Consider the following 22092-nt stretch of genomic DNA (forward strand, 5'->3'; position numbering starts at 1 on the left):
ACTAATATTGGGTACCACATTAAAGAACAAACAATAAATTAAATTGTAGTATGATCAATTTCAAGAATTTCTAAGACTGAAACGTAATGCCTTTGTGAAAACCAAGAATAAAAATTCAAATTAAGAATACAAATTTAGCCCGGTCGGTGTGAATCAGTGGTTGAGCATGGTCCCATGAACCAGGAAGTCACAGTTAGATCCCAGTCAGGGCACATGCCAGGGTTTCCAGCTCGATCCCCAGTAGGGGGGCGTGTAGGGGCAGCAGATCAATGATTCTCATCATTGATGTTTTTATCCTCTCCCTTCCCTTCTTCTCTCTGAAATTAATAAGAAAACGTAAAAAATAATACAAATTTAGAATATAAAGACTGAAACATTTATAAACTGACTTAATTTCAATTGGGTTACATGGATCAGTCTTTTGGTGTCCTTTATTACCAAATATTAATTAACAATTTTAGTTAAAATAACTAAAAATGCCACTTATAAATTATGTACGTATATTTCAAGACTCCCCCCTCCGAAAAAAGGTGGGAAGCTCTTAGATTAACAGGAATGTTTCATAAAAAACAATTGTGTTGAATTTGTTTTAAAACCAGAGCATTTAATTTTCACCTGGTTTACATTAAAATCAAGACAAGGAAAGCATACAGTTCTTTGTTCAATATATGAAAGTGTTGACAGGGTCCTATGATCTTTACCTGAAGTGGAAACTGAGAGCGGGAGATGCAATAATTTAAGTAACAACATTTCTTAAAGGAGGAACTATTCCTTTAAGAAAAGTTTGAGGGAACACATGTGAGAGGCAATTAGGCCTTGTTCTGTTTTCTTATTCAATATTTAAACTCATTTACTTGCACATCTATTTTTTTAATTTTCTGATCTTAATACTTTCTGGTAACATTCTCTAAATTTACACTGCTTTCAAACATGTAATGCCATTTAATGACCAGAAATAATGTGTCTATTCATGGGCATGTGCTAGTATTTCTGGGAGAGTTGCTGAATTTTTCATTTTACAGTCTATTTATTTTGCATTGCCTTGTTACAAAGAAATTATATTAATGATTGCACAATTTAGTTATCCTATATAATAAAAGCCTAACATGCAAATTGTCCACTCGACCAGGAGTTTGACCGGGAGTTCGACCAGGAGGTGGGGCTGGCCGGCCAACTACCCACGACCCCTCTCCCTGGCCAGCCCTGCTCCGGCTGGCGGCAGCAGACAGCTGCGGGAAGGGAGGCCCCGACTGGCAACTGGCAGCGGCTAGGGACCCTACTCGTGCATGAATTTTGTGCTCTGGGCCTCTAGTATGCTTATATGCTTGCTCATGGTGTATTTTCCTTCTTAAACAAATGCTAAATACCTTGAGTCAGAGGTTTCTTCCCCACCTTACTCTCTAAGGCCTTATCTACAATATTGCCCCTTAGTGGGAAGAGGGTGCCTCAAGAAACTAGATTGCTTTCTTCAGTATCTGTTTAGTCTCATTGTCTTTAGGTTTGTATGCATATTTGGCTATTAGTTTAAATTGGCTCTAAAGCTTAAAAAATATTTATAGTAAATATACTTACCTACCCCTGTGGTTGGCAAACTCATTAGTCAACAGAGCCAAATATCAACAGTACAACGATTGAAATTTCTTTTGAGAGCCAAATTTTTTAAACTTAAACTATATAGGTAGTTACATTGTTATTAACTTAATTAGGGTACTCCTATGGCTTAGGAAGAGCCACACTCAAGGGGCCAAAGAGCCGCATGTGGCTCGAGAGCCACAGTTTGCTGACCATGGACCTACCCAATGTATTTTAATCTTCATTTAATTAACCTATAATAAACATTTTATTCCTTTTTGGCTTGTTTTATTTACTGCTCTCCAATACCTGCACTTAGGGAAGAGGAGAGGTAATCTTTGTTGAGTGCCTACTACCTACCAGGTGGTTTATGTGCACTGTCTCATTTATTTATCATGTTAATTTCTAAGATATTATTTATCCTTATCTTAAGGATGAAGAAACTGGCAATTATCCTAAATTTACACACCTACTTCTCAAAAGAACTAGAAGTATAATGTGTACTTTTGATTAAGCCCTTAAGGGCCAGGCACAGTGTTAACTAATTTCTACTACAACCCTGAATGTCTGTAAAGCCCATCTTTTTTCTGCCTCCCTCCTCCCCCATATATGTTAAATCAATTTATTTATTTATTTCCCTATGAAGGCCTACCTTTTTTTTTTAAAATGAGCTGAAAGCATTTCCTACTTCTTTTTTTTTTTAAATATATTGATTTTTTATAGAGAGGAAGGGAGAGGGATATAGAGTTAGAAACATCAATGAGAGAGAAACATCCATCAGTTGCCTCCTGCACACCCCCTACTGGGGATGTGCCCACAACCAAGGTTCATGCGCTTGATCGGAATCAAACCCAGGACCCTTCAGTCTGCAGGCCAATGCTCTATCCAGTGAGCCAAACTGGTTAGGGCATGAAGGCCTACCTTAAAGTAGACTGAAAATACATTGTTTATTTTATGGCTAGATTTCTAGTTTCTCTCCACTTGGTCTCTTTCATTCATGGGCAAACTGTCAAATACACCTAGTCAGAAAGGCGTCTTTACTAACCAAGACTATACCCTATAATATAACCTCTTGTTAGGACAAGGACACCCCAGAAAACTAGATTGCTTTCCTCAGAATCCTGGATCTATTCTGAGGGAAGAATTTTGTTTTTGATGTAGTTTGTCTCTCCCAAAGTCACCACAGACCTACATTATATTGAATTTAATTAAATCTCAGATTGACTTTTTAGGGGAAAGACATGGTTATTTAATTGAATTTTATATTCAGTATTTTTTCTTGCACAATAAGCAATAGAGTCCAATGCTCTTGGTCTCCAGAACCCATGCTTCTTACACTTTGCAGTAGTGTCTGAGAACTCAGAAAATATCTAGACTAGAACCTCTCCTGGTACATTGGACCACAACTGAGCTGATCATCCCTGTCTTAAGTTTCTCTACCCCTGAAAACTGGGATAAAATTTATCCCCAACCTAGATGTTAGAGGAAGAGACACTATCAATTGCGTACTTGGTATAAGGATTAAAAAAATGTAAGTTTAATCCATAAGTTGTATTTACTTGTGTGATTTTTAAATTCCGCTACCCATACACATAATAATTGTGTTTGAATGGGAGTGCACAAGATATTCATTAACTTAGATTTAAATAAAGAGTAGGGAAACAATGTCAGTGTACATCTGTGAATCCTAAAAAAATATCAATAAACACATTGGACTTTGATGCCACTAGGTGTTTACTGAGCACTATGTGCCAAATACTGTTAGGCACTGGGTTAAAAAAATGAATAAGCTTTGTAGTGTCCATGCCCTCAGCCAGCTCGCAGTTTAAGGAAAGAGAGATACATGGACATTTCAAATTAATGATAATGGATTGTACTAGAAGTCTGTACAGGGAGAAGGTGGTGAGATACAGGAGGAGAGCTGGTGGGGAAGGGGCAGGAATTGACTTATGGTGGAGGAACCCCTGAGCTTAGTTGAAAAGTAGGAAGAGTTTGGCTAAAAACATATGTGTCAGTGAGGGGACTGGAGAATTTTTTAGATGAGAGGACCAGATTTCACAGAGTGATAGTATGGAAGAGCAAGCCCTGGATGTATGGGGTAGAATGGGATGAAATGAGGCTGCCAAGCGAGGCAGGGCCTTGTATCCCTTGCTTCTTGATTCTGTGGCTTCTTGATCCATTGAACCAATTTTAAGTAGAGTAAAACCAGATAGCAAGAACATAAATGTATTCCATCCAGTCTTATGTTCTTGTCTTAATATCTTCTAAGGACAAATGTGAAAAAATAAAGAGTATTACATTATTTTTAATGGTAGGTATTTAAGAAGAAGGTAATTAAATGAAGACGTATGAAACCACTAGTTTGTTATTTTAATTTCTACTTTATCTCTGGACCATTGAACTTCCTATGGTATGTTGTAATGTATGTAGTTATACATTTAATGTACTATATTTTTCAAAATTTGATTTCTTTTAAAATGCCTACGTATAGGCTTTTGTTGTTGTTGTTTTTATATTATGCAGTATGTTTACAAAACACATTAAGAATTCTGTATACAATGGGTTTTAGAGATCTCTGTAATCCTAATTGACTGGGACTAGCCTCTCAACTATTTTGGGAAGAACAGAAAACAGTGATAGTCTCTGCAGACAATGTTTGAAGGATATTTTATTGGTTTCTTATTTTTAAATCTAGTAAGAATTTGTTAAAGACTCGCTGTATTTTCTCTTCTTTCTCAGTGTACATGGTGCAAAATGCAATTACTACTTACTATATGTTAGGAACTGTGTTAGGCGTGTTCTATACATAATTTCAGTTAATCCTCTCAACAGCCCTTTATAATATAGGCATTATTTCTGTCTAAGGATAAGGGATCTTATCTTTCAATTGCACAGTCAAACAGTGATGGAGTTTGGATTTAAACCCAGGTCTGTCTGTTATGAAAACTTTTATACAGTTTTTAACATTTTCCTCTATACTGTAGAAAAGCATAAAAAAGGTATTGATGGTACTGGTGCCAGCTCTTAGGAAGGTACAACATGCTGTTCCTCATCTGCTATTGGCTTGGTGATCACTAGAAGTGTTCTTTAAACAGTGGAGCCAAAGATTACAGTTTTTCCCAATTATGGAATTTGGAGAGGCTATGCCCCAAAGTATTTGCTAATATAGCAACACCTGGGATGTCTAAGGATTAATTAATTTTGAACACTCAGCTTCTGGTATGACTCCAGACCTACAAGTGGCTCTCTAAAGCCTTACCACTCAAAGTGTGAGCACTAGACAGCAGCAATGGCATCAACAGGGAGCTTGTTAAGAAATGCAGAATCTCAGGCTCCCATCTATATTTATTGAATTGGAATTTGTATTTTAACAAGATCTCTAGATAATTCATGTCTATTTTAAAGTTTGAGAAGTACCACCTTAAACAATTAAAAAGAAAAGTTGTTTTGGTAGCAGCAGGTTTGTACCTGATGACCCAGTGATAAATTAAATAGCCAACATGTTCATTTCTCTCATTACTTATTAATCATGTTGATTAAAATAATTTGAATTGATAAAATCATAATCATTGAGTTGGATGGGATCTTACTGGGCATCTAGGCCAAACACTTCTACAATAGAGGATATACTTTTCAATGGTATATCTGCCTTGTGATCTTCTAGAATATAAATATTTTTATAATACACTGTCCTTTGAAATAAATGCCACTGATGAAAATTTCAAAATTATAGGATTGGCAAATCAGAGAAAGAACTTGACATTTGTGATCTAAAGATTTAATAATATGTATGGGAATTTGAGGGAGCAATGAAGATTAAGTTCATTTTCTGGTTTATCATTTTTCAATGAGAGAATGATTTCTAGTCATAGCCTTTGGGCCCTATTGTGGAGAGTAGGCATTTAGTCCCAGAGAGGTACTATTGTTACCTGATGGGGTCTGGGCCTGGGGTAGGTCTCGGTTAGTGTGTGGGTTCTTGACTTCATGTAGGAAAGATTTCACAATATGAGTCCAGGTGATTTTGAGAGTATGTTCATTAAACCTGGAGACAGTGAAACAAAAGAAGGGCTTAAGGTAGGAAAAGCAATAGGAGAGGAAAAGACAGAGAAAAGGGATCCTTGAAGACAGGTTCAGGAGGTCAGCCCGGATCAAGGTGCCATTGCCCACTGCTCCCCTGGTTGCAAGTCTTGCGGGGTCTCTTAGAGTTTAGGAGAAAAGCAGCAGAGATACAAGGGCTGGGAGTGCTGTTGCCAGAGTGAGCTGTGGCTTTTTTGTCTTGAGGCTTTTTACCTCTCTGGCCTGCCGGAATTCTAGGAAAGGTCTCGGGAAGAGTCTTAAAGAATATTCATTAGCTTTTCAGGTGTGTCTTTCAGTATGTTGATTCACCAAAGTGTGCATATAGAGGGCTCAGGGGTTATTTTCTGGTTAGTTTCATTTTTAAAAGAACATCATTAAGAAGGTCATTGAAGAAGGGTGGGGACTGAGACCCTTCTCTCTGAGGACAGTCTAGAACCTTGGTCAGCAAACTGTGGCTCACGAGCCACATGCGACTCTTTGGCCCCTTGACTGTGGCTCTTCCTAAGCCTTAGGAGTACCCTAATTAAGTTAATAACAATGTACCTACCTATATAGTTTAAGTTTAAAAAATTTGGCTCTCAAAAGAAATTTCAATCGTTGTACTGTTGATATTTGGCTCTGTTGACTAATGAGTTTGCCGACCACTGGCTGGAATATGTAATCCATTTGCTCCTTAGTGTCCTTGGTTAGGGAAGATAAAACCTTGTGATTCATTAGCTAGCTGTACATTGCTCAGATTGTTTGGTTTTGTTTAATTATACTATCTTATTTTCCCTTATTCCACTTGTCAAGGAATCTCCTAGCTTTTTACTGTCCTTCCTCCAGCTGTACTAGAAAAAAAGATGCTTTGTTGCTAGTGTAGTCAGTTAGCTACATGAACTGACTTTAGGACCTTAGTTGTGCTGAAACTAAAAAGGGAGGGCCAGACTTCCTGCTCTGATCAGGGTCATCACTCAAGTTGGCTATGTTCTACTTGCCTGTATCCTTGGGGGCAGTTGGGCAAGGCAGCCCCAGGGAAGTAGAATATTTCCTGGGATCCCATATACTGCATTCTGAACACCCACAAAGAATGTGTAATTTGCAAAATTCTGCCTCTTTGATTGTTTTTGGCTCAAGCCCTGTGACCCTTAGAACAAATCACTATTTAATAAGGTCATCAGTGAGGGAGTGGCACTTAATTTATGGTTTCACTCTATAGCCACATCCTATATAATAAAAGGGTAATATGCAAATTGACCCCAACAGCAGAACAACCACTGGACCAGTCACCATGAGGTGCACTGACCACCTCTCAGTCCCTTTCCCTGGCTGGCAGGCTCTGATCGCATGATGGCAACCTACGGCAGGGGCTGGCGACTGGGCAGGAACAGTCGACCTCTCTGTCCCTTCCCCCAGCCATCAGGCACCAATCACCCAATGGAGAACTGGTAACTAGGGATGGGTGGTGGTGGGGGGACGGGGCTGGCTGCAGACAGCTGGGGAAGATGGCCTTGATCACAGGCCAGGCCTAGGGACTGTACCTGTGCACGAATTTCATGCGCCAGGCCTCTAGTCTTTTATAACAGTTGATTTCATGACCTAATGTTCAGATTTGATCTTAATGCACATAATCATATAAACAGTTCTCAAAGGTTTTGTGGACTATTTCAGTGATTTTAATACATATGTCTCTTCCTTACAATTATAGGGTTCATCTGCTGATCGGAGTCAGTGGAGGGAACCAACCAGAACATCTGATGGGTTGTGCTCGCTCTATGAGGCAGCTTTATGTCTCTTTGAAGAGGTATGTAATAATCATGGCTTTTACATTACAAATTACTTTGTGTTAAAATGCTATTGCATGTACTTATCCCTTAAAAAATTATCTGTTCTACCTCTGGAAAGGATGCAAAAGAAAATGATGTCAATGGTTAGCTCTAGAAAGGGGACCTGGGGTGTCTGGCATCAGGGATAGGGAACATATTTTTCAGCATATACCCTTTTATTCATTTTGAGTTTTGTATCATATGAAGATAACTAATTTTATCAAAAGTAAACAGATATAGAAAGACATACAAACAAATGTATAGTTTAATGATTTATCGTTTTTAAAAATCCTTTTAATCTGTATCCAGGTAAATGAATAAAACTTTATTCTTTCATGTCCTGGCCATAACCCTTTTCCTCCTCACTTAATTATCCACTGACTTTTAGAGTACAGATGCTCCTCAACTTATGATTGGGTTACGTCCCAATAAACCCCTTGTAAGTTTAAAATATCATTTATTCAAAAGTGCATTTAATACAGGTAACCTACCAAACATCATAGCCTAGCCTACGCTACTTTAAACATGTTCAGAACACTTATATCAACTTACAGTTAGGCACAATCATCTCACCCAAAGCCTATTTTATAGGAAAGTGTTGAATATCTCATGTAGTTTATTATGCATATCACTTCTGTACCATCTTAAAGTAAAAAAGTTTTAAATCAAGCCATTATAAGTTGGAGACTGTTTGTAATCACTTCATTGCATTTCTTTATAGTTCTTCACAGGTGTACATCCTTAGACACTATGTATAGTCTTGCCCATTATTGTGGACTATTTAAGTGATTTTAATACATATGTCTCTCTTCTTCCCCTGGCCATTGTGCTCAGTGGTTAGAGCTTCGACTTTCGAACTGAAGGGTCTTTGCTTGGGTTGCAGGTTCGATTCCCGGTCCCGTGTGGGCTCGTGTGGGAGGCAACCAATCTATGTATTTTTCTCACATCAATGCTTTTCTCCCCTCTTCCCCCCCTTCCACTCTAAAAATCAATGGAAAAAATATTCTCAGGTAAGGATTAACAATAACAAAAAAAGTCTTGCACTGGCCAGTGTGGTTCAGTTCGTTGAGTGTCTTTCTGTGCAATAAAAGATCACCAGTTTGATTCCCGGCCGGGGCACATACTCAGGTTCTAGATTCGATCCCCAGTTAGGGGTGTGCCTGAGTTGCTGATTGATGTTTCTCTCTCACATCGATGTTTCTCTCCTTCCCTCTTTCTCTAAAATCAATTAGAAAAAAACTTTTTTTAAGTCTTAAATCTTTTTATTTATTGCTTCCCTCCATTTTTATTTCCTTTTCTTTCATTGTATTTGTTCGGAAATCTGGTTTTTTTTTAGGCTGTAGAATTGCCTACAATCTGTATTTTGCTAATTACTCATAATCCTGTTCAGTAGGTCCTATGTATTTTCTGAAAGTTGACAGGTGGATCCAGAGCCTTTGGCAAAATTATATACATGGTGGTGTAATCTTCCATCAAGTTCTCTTTTTTTCATGATATTAGCAGCCCTGATACTTCATGACTTATTCTATTAATTCATTTGTGGTTGGTTGCAAAATGGTGGTATTCTATCATTCCTCTTTCATTTACTAATTAGAATGTTTTCATAAAGAAATGATTCCTTTATTGACAACTTGGTTATTCTGCTATAGTTCATATAGAAAAGGCAGAATAAATGCTTGATTTTCCCCACCTGATTTTTTTATTAAACACTGATTTTTATTTTACTAGGTTTCAGTTTAGTGACTCGATCTCCTGTCATCCTCCAAACTTGACCAATTGATTTCATTTGAAAAATACTGTGAACTGATAGATTTAAATCTATTTGAGTTTCAGTCCATTGAATTATTATCTGTAGTGAAGCTTCTATTGTTTCATCTTTGGCCTCTTCCCTCTATTGTTTTTGTGTAATGTTTTAAAAAAAAGGTTTCCCACTATGTTCCTCTTCCCAGCTGTATCCTTTCTGTTGACTGTATTCTGTTCAATTTTTATTTCACTCCCAGTAGTTTCTCCTCAGCGTGGGTGCGCTGTCCTGTAAGGGGATATCAATTTTAAGAGTTCACAAGAGCTAGATTGCTCTAAGTTTTAAACTTTTCATCACGGACCCCTTGTACTTATCTGCCGTTAGAGAGAGCACAGCTCTTCTCAGTTGCAACTGCTATTCTTAGCTTCTTGGTTCACTGTTCTTTCCAGTGGCTACCTGATTGATTGTTTTGCTTTCTTTCTTTCTTCCTTTTTTTTCTTTTCTTTTTTCTGTTCTGAGGTCTGTCAGATACTCTGTTGCTTCCTCCTGCACAAATGTCATTACCACACAGATTTTATTTTGTGTTGGGTCGTGGTTTGTCTCCCCTAGCTTATATTTGGAGTTATTGGAACTGCCCTTGTTGCCTAGTTTTGTTATGAATGCCAAGCATGGTTTTGGAGTTCTGATTTACAGAGAGAGTTGAAGGGAGGGAGAGAGACAGAGAAAGAGAAACATCAATGTGAGAGAGACACCTCGATTGGTTGTCTCCCTTACGTGGGGCAGGAATCAAGCCTGCAACTGAGGTACGTGTCCTTGACTGGAATCAAACCCACAACCCTTCTGTCTGCAGACCGATGCTCTAACCACTGAGCAAATTTTGCCTTCTAGTTGCTCTGTGTAGTGATCCAGAAGGTTTAGAAAACTATGCTGCTCCTGCTATTGTTATCTTCCCTGAATCCCACCCACCTCCTAGTTGTTTTCAAAAAACACATTTCTAAGCTCTGAGTAGACTTTTTTCTGCCTCCCTTCTCTTGCTTTGGTGGGGGGATGGCTATGATTTTTCTTTTAAGTCATATTATAGTAATACTAGTGGCCCAGTGCACGGATTCTTGCACATTGAAAGGAAATTAATTAGAAGAAATATTTTAATAATGCTATTCATCCTTTCTCTATAATAGAAGTGGACCAAATTCACGATCAACAATGACAGATTGAAACATACGTGTGTGGTTGGCGTCAGTGAGAGCTTTATATGTATGGTGCATGCACGAGTCAACGTTTATTTTTAAATTGCCAGTGCGCATTATATGTATCAGCCGGTTGGTCGGATGGTTGGACGGACGTACAGTCAGTCACTTAGCCTTTTTTATATATAGATATCTTTAGATGAAATATTCTAACCCACTTGGACCCACCATCCTTTTATCTCCAGCAAAATTTCAGATCTTTTATTAGGGACTGGCAGCTTTCCCTTATACATATTTTGTATGTCCTCAGAACTGTCCTCATTGTTCACTGGAAAATATTTGTCTAGACACATATTATTCCATTGTAGATACTATTTAAAGATTCTTGACTTAAATTACTATATTTCCTTTATGTAATGGGTTGGTAATCAAATATATTGACTATTGCAGATTTGTCTTTTATTGTTTCATTTGATTCAGGAAAAAAACCTAAAAGGCAGACAACATATTGACAGCAGTCATAGTCAGAGTTAATATCTGTATTGTATGGAGTTCATACAAGTCAGTAAAATTTATTAAGCCTCAATAAACAAATAAATAAATAATAAAAAATAGATGGAAAAACTTCAGTTCTATTGATAATAAGGAAATGTAAGGTTAAAATAATGCATCTTCTTTTCCCCACTTAAGTTTGCACAAAAGAAAAAAAGCACAATAATTATTATTGGTTTGGATGCAGTGAAAACTTGTATTCATATCACTCTATTTCTTGGTTAGGGTAACTGGGATGGCAATCCTGGGTCCTTCAATTTTGGTAGGGCTGGTAGGATGGGGAAGAAGCCTGGATTTTTAAAAAGCATTATGAATGGCAACAAACTTTACCATTATATTCAACACAAATGGTAAATAAGTCATGATTTTTATTTTATGTATATACTAGGGGCCCAGTGCATGAATTTGTGCACCTTGAAAGGAACTGTGGGCCACGAGGCTGCAGTGGGCATGGGGCAGGTCTTGGCCCATCCTCTGTGCCCCCATCCGGCCCCTCCTGCTGCAGCCCCTAGTCCCCTGTCTGCCGGCAGCCCTGCTCCCACCCGCTGACAGGGGGTGAAACCCTCATGGGTGATTGGGGCTGGCAGCTGCCGCTTGCACCTGCTGATAGCGCCAGCAGTGGGTGCGAGCGGCGGCTCCAGTGCCTGCAGCGGGTGCGAGCTGGTCTGTCACCAGCAGTGGGTGTGAGAGGTGGCTACTGGCCCTATCGCCTCTCAGGAGCAGGGGAAGGTGGAGAAGCCCTGAGGGGTGACTAGGGTCAGCAGCCACTGCTCACACCCGCTGATGGCGTAGAACAATTTGGGCCATCATCAGGCGCCAGCAGTGGGTGCGAGCGGGGCCAGCGCAGGCAGCAGGTGTGAGCGCCAGGTGGGACCACGGCGCATGGGAGCAAAGAATTTTCAGTAACCACCAACGCCCACCATGTTCCATGCACGCCCCCTGGTGGTCAGTGCATGTCATAGCGACCAGTTGTTCTGCCGTTCAGTCTATTTGCATATTAGCCTTTTATTATATAGGATTATATAGGATGTGTATACTGTATGTGTGACTATTGAATTGCTCTGGACTATTACTGTTTTTAGGGTAGCCCTAGTGATATAATAATGTGCTATTTTGGAAAGCAGTTTAGTATATAGTATGTGTCAAGAATCATAAGATTGTTGTTATTTTTTTTATGTAGTAGTCCCATTTCTGAGTTTTTCTCTATGTCTACTGAGGAAGTAATAAAAATGTCATAACAAATATATTAAAAATAGCTTATATTACAAATAAGTAGGAAGAATCTAAATGACCAGTTAAAGGAAAATAGTTAAATACATTGTGATTTTTATATTAGACTAGAGGCCCGGTGCACAAAAATTTGTGCACTCGGGGGGACAAGGGCTCCCTCAGCCTGGCCTGTGCCCTCTCGCAGTCTGGGACCCCTCAGGAGATAACGCCCTGCTGGCTTAGGCCTGCTCCCGGGTGGCAGAGAGCAGGCCCAATCCCTAGGTGCAGCCCCTGGTTGGGCTCAGAGCAGGGCCGATTGGGGCGTTGGGGCGCCTTCCCCTGTCATGCACAGAGCAGGGTGGATTGGGAGGTTGCGATGCCACCCCTAGTCACGCACAGGGTAGGCCCGATTGGGGGGTTGGGGCACCGCCCCCTGTCACACTCAAGGCAGGGTCGGTGGGGAGGTTGCGTTGCCACCCCCTGTCACGCACAGAGCAGGGCCCATCAGGGGGGTTGGGGCTCCGTACCCTGTCACACACAGAGCAGGGCCGATAAGGGGAGATGGGGCACTGCCCCCTATCAAACAGAGCAGGGCAGATCAGGGGGTTGGGGTGCCGCCACTGTCACACTCAGGGCAGGGCCGATGGGGAGGGGGACGCCACACCGTTTCACACACAGTGTCGCAGGGCGATCAGGGGGTTGGGGAGCTCCCCCGTATCGGGCACAGAGCAGGGCCAATCAGGGGTTGAGGAGCTCCCCCCTGTCACAAACAGAGCAGGGCGGATAGGGAGGTTGTGGCTCTGCCCCCTGTCACACACAGAACCACAGGGTGATCAGGGGGTTTGGGCGCTGCCCCCTGTCACGCTGATCCCGGTGCCGGGAGGCCTCTCGGCTCCGCTGAGCCCGGTGCTGGGAGGCATATTACCTTTTTACTATATAGGATAGAGGCCTGGTGCATGGGTAGGGCTGGCTGGTTTGCCCTGAAGGGTGTCCTGGATCAGGGTGGGGGTCCCCACTGGGGTGCCTGGCCAGCCTGGGTGAGGGGCTGAGGGCCGTTTTCAGGCTAGGGGATTGAAGCTCCCAACCTGTCCTTTTTTCCTTTTTTTTTTTATTTTTTTATTCTGGGCCAGCTTTAGCTCTGAGGAAGCTTGGCTTCCTCCTTCACTGTAGCAAGCAAGCCTCCCTGTTTGCGTCAGCTGCCTGGCTGCCGGCCGCCATCTTGGCTGGCAGTTAATTTGCATATCGCCCTGATTAGCCAATGGGAAAGGTAGCGGTCGTATGCTAATTACCATGCTTCTCTTTTATTAGATAGGATGGAATATTATCAGTTCAATTAGGAAGAGTAGGTAGAAATATGGAAATTTTTGCATGAGTCTTTTATATCATCACTTTTTTTTTAATCCTCACCCGAGGATATTTTTCCTTGATTTTTAGAGAGAGTGAAAGAGAGAGGGAAAGACAGAGAGAAATATCAATGTGAAAGAAACACATCAATTGGTTGCCTCCTGCACGAGCCTCGACCAGCGCCCCGGGCCAAGGAGGAGCCTGTAACTGAGGTATGTGCCCTTGATCAGAATTGAACCCAGGACCCTTTGAAGAAAGCTCTATCCACTGAGCCAAACTTGCTGGGGGCGGTATCATCACTTTTATATATCCACTGTGATAACTGTTAAAGAACATAAAATTCTGGAAGGACATATGTAAAAAATAGAACATTTATTGTATTATGGTGAGGGGATTATCAGTGGTTTTTTCCTATTTTGGTAAGCTCTGTTTTCCTATAATGCTGTTGTATGCAATAATAAAATTTTTAGTTAAAAAGGTTTGCTTGTGTATCTCCATCTCCTCATTTTTGTCAAAATTTGTATCTTTTAGTGGTTTATTCTATAGCAGTATATAGTCTAGCCATCTGTGCTTAAGAATGGATGAGTTGTTAGGTTATTTGAGCAGTTGGGAGTTTTAGAAGAAGGAAAGTTAACAGTAAAATGTCTAATTTAAAAATATTTTGACAATTCATTGTATGTTTTTAATTTTAATAGGTTTGCAGAATGGCTTCTGATTACTCAAGAACTTGTGCTAGCCCAGATAGCATTCAGACTGGTGATGCTCCCATTGTCTCAGAAACCTGTGAGGTTTATGTTTGGGGGAGCAATAGCAGCCATCAGTTGGTAGAAGGCACACAGGAGAAAATATTACAGCCCAAACTGGCTCCCAGTTTCTCTGATGCTCAGACGGTGAGTTATCTGCATACCTTACGGATTGGTAGATGACAGGGTTTGCTTTAAATAATGTTAAGAGTGTTTTTTAAATTGAGTGAAGATTCTTGATTGTTTCTTATCTCTGTTGTTTCTCTATCATACTGTGTCAGTTTTTTCATTTTAATAGAAAAAATATTTTTAGTCCCCCATTTCCCTAATGCTGTTCCCAAGTTTTAAAAAATTAAGTTGGGATCTGGATTTTTAAAGAGTTATGAGTGGCAACATACTTACCATTATATTCAACGTAAGTGGTAATACTAAATAAAAACTGGAATTTTCCCTTTAGCAGATAGGCATTTCATTTTTCTATTATGGTCACTTTTTTACATTTGTAACTACCGTTAGCCAAGCTAGATGTTCTATTTTATTATTTTCATTAAGACATTTTAAAATGAATTTAGAATATATATGGTTCTATAATGGACCCTAAGAAATTTATAGGAACATTTTATTTTTTATCCTTTAATTTTAAGAAACAACATTTTACTTTGTTGTTTCATTGAACCATGACCAGGTAAATAACCTGGAAAGATAAATATATGATAATCTGAGCACAACAAAGGCAACGTGAAAAAGCCATTAATGGGTTTCTTAATTTTCTATTTACTTTTCAATCACTATGAAGATCCATGCCCTAGTTGGCTTTAAAAGACTGCTTTTGAGCCTCTTTGGTAAAAACCAGCCTTAAATATTAACACATTGTTTCTAATAGAAGCATTTTATATTTACAATTCTATTTGTTTGCTTATAGATTGAAGCTGGACAATACTGCACTTTTGTCATTTCTACGGATGGCTCTGTCAGAGCTTGTGGTAAAGGCAGCTATGGGAGACTGGGCCTTGGAGATTCTAATAATCAGTCTACCTTAAAAAAGTTAACATTTGAGCCTCACAGGTCCATTAAAAAGGTTTCATCTTCCAAAGGATCTGATGGTCACACTTTAGCTTTTACCACAGAAGGAGAAGTCTTCAGTTGGGGAGATGGTGATTATGGAAAACTGGGACATGGAAATAGTTCAACACAGAAATATCCCAAGCTTATTCAGGGCCCTCTTCAAGGAAAGGTATGTGTTTTCTTTTTTAACTTAAAAAAATAATTAGATGCACTGGTGCTATCTTTCAGATTTTGTTGTTTTCCTTCTGAAGTTGCGTTCCCCCCAGCTCTTTGGCTTATCTTTTGTATAATTCTTTTATGGTTTACAAAACATTTTCACATACATTATTTAATTTTAATTCTTATATAATCTTATTCAGGTAGTTTTTCTCATTTCACAGGTAAGGGAACTGAATATGGGGCTCTACGGAATTTTAGGCCCTTGCTCTCATGGAGCTTTAATCTGTGGGATAAAGATAATAAATAAGTAAACAAACAGATAAAATAATTTCAAATAATAGTAAAGGAAAATTGAGTAATGTAATAGATACTAATGGGTGAGGTGTGTGATATTAGATAATTAGGTCAGAGCTCTCTTGGAGGAAATAGCATCTTAACAGAAACTTACTTGAGGCTTTTTTTTTCAGGGTCTGCAGTTTTATTAGGTCCCCAAATTATGTGCTGTCGTAGTTACCATATCCCTGGTTTCTGCTTTATGCATCTTAAATCCATTCTAAAAGTTTAATAAGAAAAGCTTGCTTTTATGAAAATAATATTGAAATTGTCATTTCATATGTTTACTTTTTCTGATCTCTGAGTTTGATTTTTTTTGTAAAAAAAAGATTTTGTTTCATACTTTACAAGAAACATATATACAAATCCTGCAGTATAAATAAATTTAAATAAATTCATTTTCAGAAAGATTTAAAACAGCATTTGTAACTAAGAATTTTGAGAGAAAATATTTTTCACAATTATTTCAAATATATATAGTTTATTTATATACATTTTTATGTATATTTTTAAAATTTTTTATTTTATTGTTTAAAGTATCATATATAATATTACATATATCTCCATTTTCCCCCATTGATCTCCCCCAAAATATATTGGTATGTGCCTTTATTACCCTAATTTTTACTCACCAAGTTTTTACCCTACTGTCAGGAGTTTCATTAATGTAAGCTTATATATTGCTTAGATCTTTCTGCATTGGTAATAGTGTGTTTTTGAGAGTTATTCCTATTATATAATGAGTTTTATTTGATTAGCCTGGATTGGAGGTTTTATTTTAATGGTTTATTTAAACTTTTTTTTTTTATTATTGTTCCATGACTGTTTAGCCCTCTCCAACTCTTTAAGTAAAGACTTGAGTAGTGATATAATATTCTTGCAACTAATAGATTGATATATTTGGGGTTGGGGCAGTTGCTAGCTTTTACACTGCCTTTGTGTGAATTGAATTAAGAAAAATTGTCCTCTCCTTTGGGTGGAAACCAGGGTTTGTGGCCTGGCCAATGTAGAGCATATAGCCACTGCTCTAAAATACAGAACTTATTTCAGCACCTTCTTGACTCTTTAGCCAGGCAGCCTTGTCCTGGATGAGTTGTGAATATCAGTATCTTTGAAGTCTCTTCATATGGGGTCAAATATGAACTATATGTTTTTTCATCTTCGTGTTCATCAAATTCACTTTGTGTGCAATGCAGGTAGTTGTTTGTGTGTCGGCTGGGTACAGACATAGCGCTGCTGTAACAGAGGATGGTGAATTGTACACATGGGGTGAAGGAGACTTTGGAAGATTAGGTAACATTTTTTAATTGAAATTATTCTCATAGAAAAATAGAAATGATGATGGTTATTGAGTGAGACTAGAATTAATAGGCCAAAGACTGTAATTTATTTTGTTATTTTTTTAAGTTCAGAGGAAGATAAGTTTATATACAGAATACCTAGATTTGGTGCTAAAATTTGAAAATGTAATGAAATCTATCAAGTATTTACTGAGGGTATACTATGAGCAGGCACTGTAGGATTTCAGTGATAAGAAAGATACATACCATCATGATCTTGGTGTGTATAATTTAGTGGGAAGGGAAAACAAATCAATATGAGCATGATACTAGACAGCATTTGACAAAGTGCTATGAGAGGAGCATAAATAGAATGTCCTAATGAGTCATTGGCAGACTGGGTGACACAGTTTGGGAGTTGTCTAGAAGATTTGATGAGAGAAGATGATAGAAATGATTCTGTTTTTCATATTTATCTGTACTTAAAAATGCATCAGTTCTATTAATTTGTAATGTGTATTCCAGCTGTGAAGTAATGGCCAAAAGAAGAAGAGTTAACATTTCTTTTTTTGTTGTGTTTTACCAAGGTCACGGTGACAGTAATAGCCGTAACATTCCAACATTAGTAAAAGACATTAGCAATGTAGGAGAAGTTTCTTGTGGCAGTTCACATACTATTGCTTTATCTAAAGATGGGAGAACTGTATGGTCATTTGGAGGAGGAGACAATGGTATGTAAATATTTATTGGTTGATTACTTTGGCCTTTTTTCCTGAGATGTTTAAAAATTATTTTTCAGTTGTACATGTCTATTGTAGAAAAACCAAATACTGATGGCAGAAATTAAAAAACCTAAAATGAACTGTTTCTACAAATGTTGCTATAACCATTGTTAAAACTTTGGTAGATACACATCTAAATATGTATGCATTTACACAAATTTGTACATACTATATATTGCTGCACAGATGTCTTTTAAAAACCAAAGCAGGCCTATATTTACCGTAGATATTATTTAATAACCTGCTGGTTTTTATCTAACAGTATTTTATAAGTATCTTTATGTCAACAAGCATGGCTCTACATTTTTCTTTTAAATGGCTCAAAGTGTTCTTTCATGCGATTGTAGCACAACTGATAAAACTAGTTTATTGTTGAGTATTTAGAGAGTTTCCATTTTTTTTCAGTATTAAAAACAGTACAATGAATGACTAAATCTTTGTCCATTATACTTAGTCACTTCTATCAGCAATGTGAGAATGCCCCTTTCCCCATATTCTTTAATACCCCACTAGGTATTAAAGTAAGATAATTTAAAACATTATTTCAATAGTGAAAATAGTTTTAGTTGCATTTCTTTGGTTCTTAGTAAGGTTGAATATATGTTAGCCATTTGTTTTTCTTCTTTAGTGATTTGCCAAGTTTTCTAGTTCATGAACTATTAAATCTTTTCAAAAATTAAAAACAATTAATGCACTCTAATATAGGAGCTATTTAGTATATCAGCAAATTTGAAGTTAGAAATATCACTATAAAAGGAGAGAAAAACAGAAAAAATAATTGTCTATATCTAACTTAAAGTGGTTTTAATTGCAAGAATAGAGGTTCTTTAAAACAAATTATTTAACTTGAATGTGTTTGTTTTCATAGGCAAACTTGGCCATGGTGATACCAACAGGGTGTATAAACCTAAAGTTATTGAAGCTTTACAAGGAATGTTCATACGCAAAGTTTGTGCTGGGAGCCAGTCTTCACTTTCTTTGACATCAACAGGGCAGGTAAGACCAAGGGATGAGCATGAAGGCTTAGATCATTTCCTAGAACTAGGTGACTAAAAAGTAATTTAAGTTTTAAAGTTAAAAAATACATTTAAAACATATATATTTTCTCCTGTTTGAAGTACAGTATCTGAGAAGGAATCAGATTTTCTTAACTGGCCTGTGTGACCCAGGTAAACCTGCCCTTAGCCCTGTTCTTTGTATTAAGATGGTTTTGTAAAACCTTTTACCACTCAGCAACACTTAAGTGTTTTCCTAAAAATCATGGATAGTGGGGGAAAAAGAGACTAGCTCTTGCTGGAACCAGTGATATGAACTAACTAACAAAGCAAGAAGGTGATCAAAAGAGAGGGTATGGAGAACATTTTCATATGGAAAATAATCTGAGAGGTTTAGGTGTCCCGAGAAAGGGTTAGTCAGGCTTAGGATAGTCAGAATTTTACAAGCTCTTTATAACTTTTGAACTTATACATGAGTATCTTGACTTCCCTTTGTTTGTTGGTGATGGAAAAGGCCCTGGTATGGTGATAGACTGACAGTAATTTCCTGCTTACATCCATTAGCAATGACAGTGGAAAAGGGAGCTAACCACACATTCTCTCACATATAGGAATCCCTTATGTGCCAGGTAGTGTTATAAAAATGTTTTCTAACTAAATCAAAAGGCAGATAAGCAGCAAAGTGGAAATTAACATATAACTAAAAAATTTTTTTTTAAGAGACTTGAATGCCTTGTCTCCTAAAATACCTACCTCATGCCCTGGCCGGTTAGCTCAGTTGGTTAGAATGTCATCCCCATACACCAAGGTTGCGGGCTCTGTCCCCAGTCAGGGCACATATAAGAATCAACCAATCTACACTAATAAAAGAGAAAGATGCAAATTGACCATACCTTCATGATGCCCACCAGCCAATCAGGAGTGAGCATACAAATTAACCTCATCGCCTCTGTGGAGACTGACAGCAGAGAGGAGGCAGCTCCCAGCATAGCATGGCCTGCTTGGCCATCGCTACGGCGACCCAGGAGCAGGCAAGCGTGGCCTGCAGGCAGCTCCCAGCACAGCCCGCAGCGACCCAGGGGCAGGGAAACGCGGCCTGCGGGCAGCACCCAGGACAGCCTGCTTGGCCGTTGCTGCAGTGTGGAGCAGGCAGGCCCCGCAGAGAGCAGAGAACCATGAGGAGCAGGCCTAAGCCATCAGTAGGGCATCCTCTGAGGGCTCCCGGGTTGGAGAGGGTGCAGGTCAGGCTGAGGGAAACACACACACACATACACACACCCATGCACTAATTTCGTTCACCGGGCCCCTAGTGAGTACAAAAATAAGTGGAGCAACAGATCTATGTTTCTCTCTCTCTCCCTCTCTCTCTCTCTGTGTGTTGAGAATGGACTTGCTTGATGGAGTGACTGCTTCACAAGAACCCTTTTGACTCTGGAAAATGAATTATATTAAATTTCCTTGACTTTGGTGCATTGTTATAACAAGCAAAAGCATTCCAGCCTGAAACTCCTTTCCTCCCTCCCCCTCCCCCTCTCTCTCCTTCTCCCCCTCTCCCCTCTTCCCTCTCCCCTCTCTTCTCTTCTTCTCTCTTCTACCCTCCTCTCCCTCTTTCTCTCTAAAAAAATCAATCAATTTTAAAAAATCTACCTCAAACTATCACTTGTACTTCACTACATTAGTTATCCTATCTAATAATGAAGGAATATACTAATTGACCCTCACGCTATTGCAAAGATGGTGGCACCCACAGCCAATAAGGAGGGAATATGCTAATTGACTGCCACACCACAAAAAGATGGTGGTGCCCACAGCCACAAGATGGCAGTGCCCAGTCCCCTCAGCCCCCAGCTGCCCAGGGCTGGCCTGAGGTGTAGGCAAACCTTGGATGGCGGCTGCCCAGCCTCCCAGGGCCAGCTCAAGGCGCAGACAAGCCTTGGATGGTGGCTGCCCGAGGCTCAGGTAACCAGGGCCAGCTGAGGCTTGTGCTGCTGGCAGTGGCAGCAGCAGAGGTGTGATGGGGGTGTCGCCTTCCCCTGATCACCGGGTCGCCTCCCGCACTGAGGGCTCCCAGACTGTGAGAGGGGGCAGGCTGGGCTGAGGGACCTGCCCGCCTCCAGTGCATGAATTTTCATGCACCGGGCCTCTAGTTTGTTATAATGCTGGTTGCTACCTTAAAACTTAAAACTTCTCTTTTACATCTTTCTCACTGAAAGTTTTGTGCTAAGAATCAATGAATTGAAGCCAGAAGATGCTCATTTATTTGTTGTATAACCACAGGCAAATCACCGACCTCCCTTGAGTATCATTGCTTCTTTTGCAAGAGAGGGGTAATAGTTTCTGCTTTGCTTACAAATGATCATAAACAACAATTATTTGAATGGAAAATTTCTGTAAACCAAGAAGTACTGTTTAACTACTAGTTGCTGATCTTCCTATATAATAAAAGCCTAATATGCTAAGCGTCTAGTTGTTCGGTCGTCCGTTCAACTAATAAAAGTGTAATATGCCGATATGCTAAGGCCGCTCAACCGCTTGCTCTGATGTGCACTGACTACCAGGGGTCAGACGCTCCAACTGGTAGGTTAGCTTGCTGCTGGGGTCTGGTTGATCAGGATGGAATGAGATGGGCCGGACATGCCCTGGAGCCTTTCTGTGGTCCATCCCTGGCTGGCCAACCTCCCATATCCCTCCCCGGCCCTGATCGTGCACTGGTGGGGTCCCTCGACCTGGCCTGCACCCTCTTGCGATCTGGGACGCCTCATGGGATGTCAGAGAGCCAGTTTTGGCCTGATCCCACAGGCCAGGCCGAGGGACCCCACTGTTGCACGAATTTGTGCCCTGGGCCTCTAGTAATATAATAATAGTAATAAATTCAGTACATTAAATTCCAAAGAAAAGTGTATATTATTTGCACTATGAGTACACTAAGTTATGTGAAGTCAAATACATAAACTGAGAAAAAAATAAAGTGAGAGAAATACTTTTGAATGGTAAGGGTAGTTCTGTTTACCATTATACTACTTGCTGAGTATGAAATGAATATCTACTTTTTCCTTGGTTCATCTCAGTCCCTTAGGCCTCTTCAGTGCTAACTCACCACCATATTAAGTGTGATTCTTGTGTTGAAAAATACAGTATGTATGCAAGCCAAGTAGTTCTTCATCTTGTGTTCAAGCAAAGGAATACTGCAGTAGCAAAACTTAGCTATGTGAGTCTTTTTTGGGGGGGGGGGGGGGGGGGGGGGGGGG

At 39.5% G+C, this 22092-nt stretch overlaps 1 protein-coding gene across 16 annotated transcripts in view; it reads left to right on the plus strand.

Annotated features, from left to right (window-relative positions):
- The window catches only part of HERC1 (HECT and RLD domain containing E3 ubiquitin protein ligase family member 1), a 172472-nt gene that overhangs the window by 19194 nt on the left and 131186 nt on the right, over positions 1 to 22092 (plus strand). For 13 of the 16 annotated variants that reach the window (XM_015568536.1, XM_015568535.1, XM_015568534.1 and 10 more), the window contains 6 exons: positions 7337 to 7432; positions 14183 to 14377; positions 15153 to 15464; positions 16984 to 17080; positions 17655 to 17798; positions 18718 to 18845. In XM_015568536.1, the coding sequence (XP_015424022.1) occupies positions 7337 to 7432; positions 14183 to 14377; positions 15153 to 15464; positions 16984 to 17080; positions 17655 to 17798; positions 18718 to 18845 (972 nt within the window). Of the gene's footprint in view, positions 1 to 7336; positions 7433 to 14182; positions 14378 to 15152; positions 15465 to 16983; positions 17081 to 17654; positions 17799 to 18717; positions 18846 to 18991; positions 19019 to 21912; positions 22053 to 22092 lie in introns of those variants that run through there. The other 3 variants (XM_015568541.1, XM_015568543.1, XM_015568544.1) reach the window with 3 other exon arrangements.

This window comes from Myotis davidii, unplaced genomic scaffold (genome assembly GCF_000327345.1).
Source record: "Myotis davidii unplaced genomic scaffold, ASM32734v1 scaffold461, whole genome shotgun sequence".
NCBI classification, from domain to species: domain Eukaryota; kingdom Metazoa; phylum Chordata; class Mammalia; order Chiroptera; family Vespertilionidae; genus Myotis; species Myotis davidii.